The 9456-nt window shown below is 40.7% G+C and overlaps 1 protein-coding gene across 4 annotated transcripts; it reads right to left on the bottom strand.

Annotated features, from left to right (window-relative positions):
* Window positions 1–794: 794 nt before the first annotated feature.
* Window positions 795–9066, bottom strand: LOC101664123 (zinc finger protein 271-like). 4 transcript variants are annotated; one of them, XM_045296207.1, is made up of 3 exons: window positions 9007–9066; window positions 7775–8027; window positions 795–3752 (listed from the first exon to the last, which is right to left on the bottom strand). In XM_045296207.1, exons 2-3 carry the CDS (start codon window positions 7899–7901, stop codon window positions 1756–1758), a joined length of 2124 nt encoding a protein of 707 aa, XP_045152142.1. In that variant the 5' UTR covers window positions 7902–8027; window positions 9007–9066; the 3' UTR covers window positions 795–1755. The 4 variants fall into 4 exon arrangements, with proteins under 4 accessions (XP_045152142.1, XP_045152144.1, XP_030743114.1 ...); XM_045296209.1 differs by having other exon boundaries at window positions 7808–8027; XM_030887254.2 differs by having other exon boundaries at window positions 7808–7859; window positions 9007–9052.
* Window positions 9067–9456: the final 390 nt, after the last annotated feature.

Below are 9456 nucleotides of genomic sequence, written 5' to 3'. Positions count from 1 at the left end.
AAAAAAAAAGAGAGCAGCAAGTAGAAACATGCTGTGCTTTGAAAAAACAGCTCCAAAGCGACCCAGACTTTTCCCCCCAAGTTCATTACTGGTGACTAGACATGGTGCTATTCTATGACCCCAAAAGCTAACATCAAGCCAATGGAAGACACCATCGTCACCTCACCTCCCCAAAAGCTCATCAAGTGAAATCCAAGATCAAGCCATGCTCATTTTTCTTGACATGAGGTGCATAGTGACTTTGGAGTTTGTTCCACCAGGCCAGACTGTTAATCTAGCTCTATTTAGAGATTCTGAAAAGATTAACAGGGTGAGCCAAAAAGGGCCTGGTTTGTGGCAGACAGGAGACTGGTTTTGCCACCATGGCAATGCACCTGCTTACACAGGCATCTCAATGTGTTAGTGTTTGGCAAAACACAGTATATTTCTCTTGCCCCAGGCACCTTACTCACCTGACTTTGCTCCATGTGTTTCCTTTTTGTTTTCTGGAATGAAGGGACATGAAAGGACAGCGATTTGATGACTTAGGTAAAGAAAAAAATGAGGGAGGTGCTGTCAGCCATCTAAATAGATGAGTTTCAAAAATGTTTCCAAGAATGGAATCACAGATTTGACAAAGGTATTAAATGTACTAAATAGTATTTTGAAGGTGATATGGTTGTTCTGTTAAAAAAAATTAAATACATAGCTTGGGGAAAAAATTCTGTTTTTGGGGGGGTACTACCTCATATATGTAGCCTATTATGTATGTTAAAAATTAACAAAACCCCCAAGAAAATAATGAATTTTGTCACTTGAAAAAATGAATGTCTTTAATTTTCAGACAGCATATGCTATACAAATTAGTCGTTCATTTATATTACTTTAGCTTATAATTTTTGTTCTGTCTACACATGGTAAAATAAACAGTAATGGGGATTCTTCGTGCTTTAATATATGAAATTCTTTTTGTTTAGAAGCTACCAACAGTTGATTAAATGGTAGTGTTGAGGACATGGTTCCAAACCACTCTAGTTCAGGGGCTGCATTGATAGTGAAACAAATTATATTTGCTGTGATCATTACAAGGCCTTTCACATTCTCATGTCCATTAAAAGTCAGATAATTAAGAAAAAAAAAGTGGGGGTTTGCTGTTTACACACAGGAAACTTAGATAACTAACATTAGCATAAGATAGGATATCTGAACTGAACTGTCTAAATGTGATATCAGAGTGAAAAACAATCAAGATGTGGAGGAAATTTAAGTTTTCCATATATTTGCCTCCATAACTTCTCTGATGTACAATAATTAATTTGGACTCACTAAAGATTTGAAATTATAACATTCATACAATTTTTGTAAGTTCTGATTGACTATCTCCCCACATTCATTTTTCTATCATCTGATAAGGTTTTGCATTAATATCATTTTTGTTCAATTACCACATTTTTGTACAATGATGAAATTTTCTATCATCAATTTTCTTGGAAAGGCTAGAACTTTTCAAAGAAACAAAGAACAGAGAAAAATAACAAAAAGTGAAGTGAAAAAAGTAAAAAAAAAAAAAGGAATACTAGAATTTTTCTTACATTATAGCAAAGAAAAATTTTCCCCATTATTGAGTAAAATGTCCACTAAACAAAAGATTCCCCTGCAATCCGGAGTCTCCGTATCTCCTTAGAACTTTTCTTTAGCAATCCTGTCCGTACTCTGAATTAGATTACATCATGAGAATTAATGTTTTCTTAATCTTTTGTGATTTTCTTTTTAGGGTTATACAGGAAGTGAGCACTGATTACAGTCCTTTTCATAATCAACAACATTCAGAGCACTTTTTTCTGGTACGGTCTCTCTGGTGCTGAATAAAATTGGCGTGTATGTTAGAGATTCTCCTAGCACCTTCATACCGCCATCTCCAGAATGGGCTTTCTCGTGACTAGTGAGCTCAGAGAATTGGCTAAAACGCCTGCTGCAATGCACACACTGGAAAAGTGTCTCTTCAGAGTGGATCCTCTGGTGTTCAGAGAGATCTGTACAGGTGCTCAAGGCTGTTTCACACATGTCACATCCATATGGCTTGTCACGCGTGTGGACTCTCCGATGGTTCCTGAGATCGGAACGTCGACTGAAGCATTTGCCGCACTGAACACATGGATATGGTTTCTCACCAGTATGGATTCTCTGGTGTAGGATAAGTGCTGAGCACTGACTGAACGCCTTTCCACACTCTTTACAGGGATATGGCTTTTCCCCAGTGTGGATCCTCCGGTGTTTGATAAGGTCCGAGTTCTGACTGAAGCTTTTGCTGCACTGTGTACATGGATAGGGCTTTTCTCCAGTGTGGATTCTCTGATGAAGAATGAGGTCGGAACTCTGGCTGAAGGCTTTCTCACAACGATCACAGTGATAGGGCTTTTCCCCAGAGTGTATTCTCTGATGCTTAGTGAGGTCTGAGCTTTGACCAAAACTTTTATTACACTGATTACATGTATAAGGTTTCTCTCCAGTGTGTACTCTTTGATGTTTAACAAGGTCTGAACGACGACTAAAACTTTTAGCGCAGTCACTACATGGATAGGGTTTTTCTCCAGTGTGGATTCTCTGGTGTAGAATAAGGTTTGAGCTCTGACTAAAGGTTTTCCCACACTCAACACATTCATAGGGCTTCTCACCTGTATGGATTCTATGATGTTTAACAAGATCTGACCTGCGACTAAACATTTTATTGCACTCATCACATGGGTAAGGCTTCTCTCCGGTGTGAATTCGCTGATGATTAATAAGATCAGAAAGCCTACTGAAGGTTTTGCAACACTGATTACATGGGTAGGGTTTCTCTCCAGTGTGAATTCTTTGATGCAGAATAAGAACTGAGCTCTGATTAAAAGCTTTTCCACATTCACTGCATTTATAAGGTTTCTCTCCAGTGTGGATTCTTCGATGTTTAATAAGGTCTGAGTTCTGACTGAAACTTTTACTACATTGACTGCATGGATATGGTTTCTCTCCAGTGTGGATTCTCTGATGTAAAATAAGATCCGAGCTCTGACTAAAGGCTTTTCCACATACATCACATTTATATGGTTTCTCACCAGTGTGAATTCTTTGATGTTTTATAACATCAGAACTCTGACTAAAATGTTTATTACAGTGATTACACGTATAAGGCTTCTCTCCAGTATGGATTCTCTGATGTTTAACCATGTCTGAACGCTGGCTAAAACTTTTACTACAATAAGTACACTGATAGGGTTTTTCTCCTGTATGGATTCTCTGGTGTATAATAAGATCGGAGCTCTGACTGAAGGCTTTACCACATTCATCACATTTGTAAGGTTTCTCACCAGTGTGGATTCTCTGGTGTTTAATAAGGTCTGAGCTCCGACTGAAACTCTTCACACACCAATTGCAAGGATAAGGCTTCTCCCCAGTATGAATTCGCTGATGTAGAACCAATGCTGAGCTGACACGAAAGGCCTTTCCACATTCATCGCACTCATAGGGTTTCTCCCAATGGGTTCTTTGATGCCTAATAAGACCTGCACTCCAGGCAAAGCTTTGCCCACATTCATCACAGCTATATTGCCTTCTTTTAAGAAGGTTCTGACCTTTCTCATTTAATGTTTCCCCAAATTCAAAGAATTCTTTGCAGTCAGAATCCTGGAGAATATCCTCCTTGGGTTTGCCAGAACCTTCAATCAATTGCTCACTTTTTGCTGAAACATCCTCTTTTGAAGGTGACGCTCCAAGCTTGGTTTTAGTCTCACCATCTGGAACAATAAACAAAATCCAAATAGAACAGGCTCTTCATAGTGTAAGAAAGTTTCAGGCGAAACATATCAGTACTTACTGGTACCTATTAAAAAAATCTTAATAGGGGAGTGCTCAAAAAGACTGAAAAATACCCTCTCATAGGCAAACTTGGAAGAATCAAGATGTAATGGATCATTTAACTAAAGCTTAATATAATAATAAAGTTTAACTGATGAAATATATAAGCAACTTGCTAATGTACATAAAGTAAGTGGTGTGAAAGAATCTAAAACAATGCAGAGTTAGTTGGGTTTTTATCTGGCACTGCCAACTTACTTGGGCCAAACATGGGAAGGAAGGAGGGAGGAAGAAAGGTACTTCAATTACTTGAGGTATCTTCCCTCAAATCTGAGAAAATGTAGAAAAATTGATAAACACCTAGTATAAAATATACACTGGGTTCAAAATAAAGACATGGAGATAAATGATCTCAGACCTTAGGTATAGCAACCACTTCAAACCTGGGTTTCCATACAACTACCATATATACTCGAGTATAAGCCGAACCGAATATCAGCCGAGGCACCTAATTTTACCACAAAAACTGCATTAAAAATGTGCTGAAAAACCGGCTTACATACGAGTATACTGTATACGGTATTTGATTTTTGTTAGTAGAAAAATCCTTAGGCTTCCAAAGAGAAAATCATGTTGCACATCTGTCATTTACCTTAAAAATGATCGTTTATAATGCCACTCAGATAGAGGGCTAAGGAGTGCCTTTAGAAAAATATCCAGGAAAATACTAACAGTGATTACTTGTGCAGAGAAATGGAACTCATATGCCAGAGGCATGAGGAAGAGAAACTTTTTATCACATATAATTTTGTAAGGTTTCACTTAAAGCATCTATTTATACTACCCAGTCTAAAAAACTGAAATATACCAAAATAATAGCATTGTTGAATTAAGGGATAAGATATCATATTGCACATAATAATTTGTAGTATCAAATAAGAAACAACAAAGAACCTAGGCCCATTGCAAAAAAATCCTTCCAAACCTTTTACTGTTATTTCCAAGTGGTTGGAGTTTGGCAGTATAGACTGCAGGAGAGGCTGAGCAGTACGGTGGTTTAGCTGTTTTTTCTTCAAAAGCATTAGGCACCCCACCCAACAAGTCAGAGTTCTATAATTTGTCTGTTTATGTCCATAGCAAACACAAATATCCCTCTATTTATGTTCAGTATGGATATATGTCTCTGACACTGTATGCTGAAAGAGGGTAGAATCTTCTGTCCACCCAAGATGAATCTTTATACTTGTGGTTACAATGAAGTCACCTGAGGCTGACTCCTGAATTAGGGGAGTAGGCTCCCTGAAAAGGAGTTAACAATCATTTAGCCAGTTGTCTTTGAACTTCCTGAACTTAGTTTACACACACTTCCCCAATTCCTCCTCATTGCCAGACAACATGAAACATTTCGTGCCCAGTTCACCATACAATTTGGTCAATATGTTCACCATCAATTACAATAGAGTTTCCTCAGTCCTGTGAGTTCCTTATACTTCGTCTTTCAGAAAGCCATGACTCTCTTAGCATCCCATCCTTTTTACGGTTAAGGATCGTAAAAAGCTGAAAATTTATTCTACTTGCAAGCTAACAAGTTAGCCTGCTATAATTCCATGGCTTCTGGAAAATTATACATTATATAAATCTTGTACACATTTTGCTGAATTTATTTCTAAGTATTTCATTTTTTTTGGTTAAAATGAAAAAATACAAATTTTAGTTTCTAATTTTTCATTGCTAATATATACAAATAGTTGGTTTTAGTATATTACTCCAATAAGCTCATTTATAAGTGTTAATAGTACTTGTCCACCTTAATCACATGTGGATGTTACACATGTACACAGTAATCATTTGTACATGATTGTGCAGCCTAAGTCTATAGAGTGACTTTTTTTGGTATCGTATACAATTAACTAGAAATGTAATATAAACCTAAACATGAAATTATAAAACGTCTAGAAGAAAGCATGGGTGACTATCTTTACTTATGACTTGAGAGTAAGGCAAAGATCTTAGGTAGAACATGAATCATAAAAGCATGAATCATCTAAGCCTCATCAACATTATAGTACTGTCATCAACAGAATATTGCTAAGGGAAAAAAAGTTAAACCAAATGAAAGAATAAAATATGCATCAAATATATATGTATGACAATGAATTTGAATCCAGAATTTATGAAGAACTTTTACAACTCCAAAGTAAGAACACAAAAGAACAAAACCCCTAAATAGACACTACACAAAAAAGTTAGATGAAGTCAGTAAGCATTTGACCAAATGTTCAACATCACTCGTCATCAGAGAAATGTACATTAAACACAAGGAAATACTGGCAAATGCCCATTAAATGAACAAACAAACCCACTGCCGTTGAGTGGATTCTAATTCATAGCGACCCCAGAGGACAGAGAAGAAATGCCCCACAGGGTTTCCAAGGCTGTAAGTATTTGTGGAACTAGATGGCTTCATCTTTCTCCTGAGACTTGGCTAGTAGGTTAAAGCTGCTGAACCTCTTGGTTAGTGGTACTTGGTTAGTGGCTTAACTCACTGAGCCTCTATGGTTCTAAATACCCATTAGACTGGCTAAAACTATAAAGGCTGACGTTACCAAGTGTTGGCAAGGATGAAGAACTGAAGCCTTGCTGAGGGAAATGTAAAACGATACATAAACTTTAGAAAATTCTAGCAGTTTTTCATAATGTTAGCCTATTCTTGCTATGTGACCTGGCAATTTTAAAAGGGTAAATAAAAAATGCAACCGAATCATAGAAACCATTATTAAACAAACTATCAAAAGGTGAAGCTATTGTTTCTCATCATAAGTCTAGGCACTCGGGCCATCTAAGCTGCAAGTATTGGTCTCCTCCTGTTTGAAGGAAAGGATGATGAAAACTGAGGACACAGTAAAGCAATTCGTCCAGTGGAAAACAGACCACTATGGACTATTGGTCTGCAGAATGGAAAGACAAGAAGAACTAGTCGGTGCTCAGTGACCACTGCCAATTGCTCTGAAAGGAACTGCATTAGACAGTCCTGGACAGAGTGGAAGACCAACGTGGAACACAACGTGGAACACAACGAAGAATCATGAAAGAGATCAGGCTTGCTTGTTGAATTCAGATTGGTAGAACTGCCAAGACTATGGCAACTGGTCACTCTTTGGCTCTGGAATTAAACTCACCTGAGGCTCAATTGCAGCCAAACAACTGAGAAAGTGAGGTGTGCACACCTTAAGTTAATCTGAGGTCAAGGTGGCAGCATTTGCCCAAGGAAAAAGTTCAGAAGGGTTGGGTGGAGGGAGGAAGGAATGGAGACAGAAAACATGGGGAGAAAGTGGGTGGGTGGCGACACATTAAGGGGACTCCAACGAGTGTCAGAACAGAAAGTATATGAATCATTTGGATATAAAAGTCATGATCTTCTCTGTAAGCTTTTACCCAATTCAAAATTAACAGTTAAAAATATGCCTCTTGTTTTTGCTCACTAAGTTTTTGGGTACTTTGTAATGCAATAAAAGATAATTGGGATAATCTTCAAAATAACACTCAAGGTATGAATTACTATACAGTTTCCAAGTGGGAAAACAGAATGGTGAGGGGAGAAAAGTAATTTACTCAAGCTTACAGAACCAGTTAGTAAGTGTTAATGCTAGTATTTAGGTCCAGGTTGTCAGACACACTTATGTACACCATGATAGGCTATGAGAAAGATATCCTAAGGAATGTAAAGGGGAAATACTAAACCCTAGAAACAGTGGGGTTGTGGCGATGGGAAAAAAAGAAAAAAGGATGGCACGGTCTTTAAGAGCAGACAGGCCTCCATCAGAACCCAATTGCTAGAAATCAAAATAGTGGCTCATCTTGGATCATCAAAGGGATAGCACAACCTAACAGAGTAAGTGTGGGCAATGAGTATCAATAGTATTGAAGACACTAGTATAGCAAGAGTGGCGAACCTCCTCACCTGAGCCACTAGCTGTATTACATTGCTTCTCACCTGACAGGTGTTCTTGCGATTCATAATTGAACTGGATCTCCATGGGCTGCAACTGGACACGGGACACCTCAGTGAGCAACTGGAGAATTACCATTTCCTCAGTAAACTTCTCTTGTTCACCCAAGTGTCTGAGACTTGGAGACACCTGGGTACCCACTGGGTTGAGAAGGGAGTCATTGGGGAGACTGGAGATGCAATTTCTGAGGCTAGACCACGGGAACTATTCTCCACATATAAACGAAGGGAAGAAAACAAAAATCTTACTTAGTTTTGAAGTGGCTTTTTCTCAAATTTTATTACGTTTCCTGCCCCCATCATCCAGGAGCCAGCCACTATATTCCGCATCTTGGGGAGCTTTCTTACTGCCATCGAGTCGATTCAACTCGACAAGGACAAGGTAGAACTGACCCTGGGTGCTTTTGAGACTGTAAATCTTTACGGGAGTAGAATGCCTCAACTTTCTCCCGTGGTTTCGAACTGCTGACCTTGAAGTTAGCAGAACAACGCGTAACCTACGATGGCACCAGGGCTCCCATCGTTCTAGGTCTACAGATCTTCAAGCATAATTGAAATAAACGCTACCAAACCGCGATATAAATGGGAAGATAAGGCTGCGCTCGGTAGCCTCAGGATTTTATCCTACTGGTTAATACTGTTTCTCTGCCAATCTCTCTCAGTGCCACCGATTCCGACTCATAGAGACCCTATAGAACTGCGCCTGTGGGTTGCCGACCAGACTCTAAATATTCACTGGGGTAGAAAGTCTCATCTTCGTTCCATGACACGGCTGGCTGGTGGTTACGAACTGCTGACCTTTCGGTTAGCAGCCCAATGCGTTACCCTCTACTCCATCTGATCCATCATGAAGACACCCTGCTTTGGCTCCTTCCTCCCTTTAATTCAAGTTGTTTGATGCCCCAAGGGTCGGCTAATGTGTGTGACTCCACCCCCACTTCCCCAGGACGGCCGCCCGCCCCAGCTTTAGGGGCTCATTCATTTGTGTCCAAGGCCTGGCAAGGGCTGACCCCGGGCCAACCCAACCACCGACCCGACCGCCTAGTCCCGCAGGCCGGCTCAGGCGCGGCCGGGGCGGCACTGACTCGCCACACAATTAAGAAACCGCGAAAGGTTTCCTGGCTGCCTTGCGCAGACCCTCGGGAAGCGACTCCGGTTCCCCCGCCTACCGGAGACCCACAAACCTGCACCCCCGGGAGCCCAGCGGGTCCGGACCAAGCGCCACAGCCGGCGAGGTGGCCATGGCCTTATCCGCTCTAGGAACCTCGGAGGTCTGTTCAGCTCTATGGCTCGCTAGCGCGTACGCACTGACGCACAGGAGCCTGAACGCGCACGCGCACGCGCAGTGTGCGTGCTGGCGGGGCGGGAAGGATAAGGTTGCTGAGGGAGTTGAAGGCGCTAGGGTTTAACTCTTGAGATTCCGCGTAGGTGCCCTCTGCTGAGCCGCAGTGAGGAGCGACGTGGCCAAGGACAGATCCCTTGCTGCTTATCTGCTGGTTCCTGAGGTGAATGTCAAAATCCTTTATCTGTTGGGAAAGCTCTGTGGGGCTGGTTGTTCTGTTTACGTCGTGGTACTGGCTCCATCGTTACCCCCTAATAGCCCCCTGCCCTCGTCCAGTCAGCTCTCGGATTCG

The sequence above is a fragment of the Echinops telfairi genome, unplaced genomic scaffold (assembly GCF_000313985.2).
Source record: "Echinops telfairi isolate 266 unplaced genomic scaffold, ASM31398v2 ScPeMD7_7400;HRSCAF=8409, whole genome shotgun sequence".
NCBI lineage: Eukaryota > Metazoa > Chordata > Mammalia > Afrosoricida > Tenrecidae > Echinops > Echinops telfairi.
Note: the sequence above shows the minus strand (reverse complement) of the source record. Positions and strands in the feature narration are given on the sequence as shown.

What these genes read in the sequence shown, in the direction of transcription:
- LOC101664123 (XM_045296207.1), bottom strand. Translation starts at nt 7,901, where the DNA reads ATGGTAATTCTCCAGTTGCTCACTGAGGTGTCCCGTGTCCAGTTGCAG. An exon ending in TAATACAGCTAGTGGCTCAG is followed by an intron (nt 3,753 to 7,774) that starts GTGAGGAGGTTC and finishes TTATTGTTCCAG; the next exon opens with ATGGTGAGACTAAAACCAAG.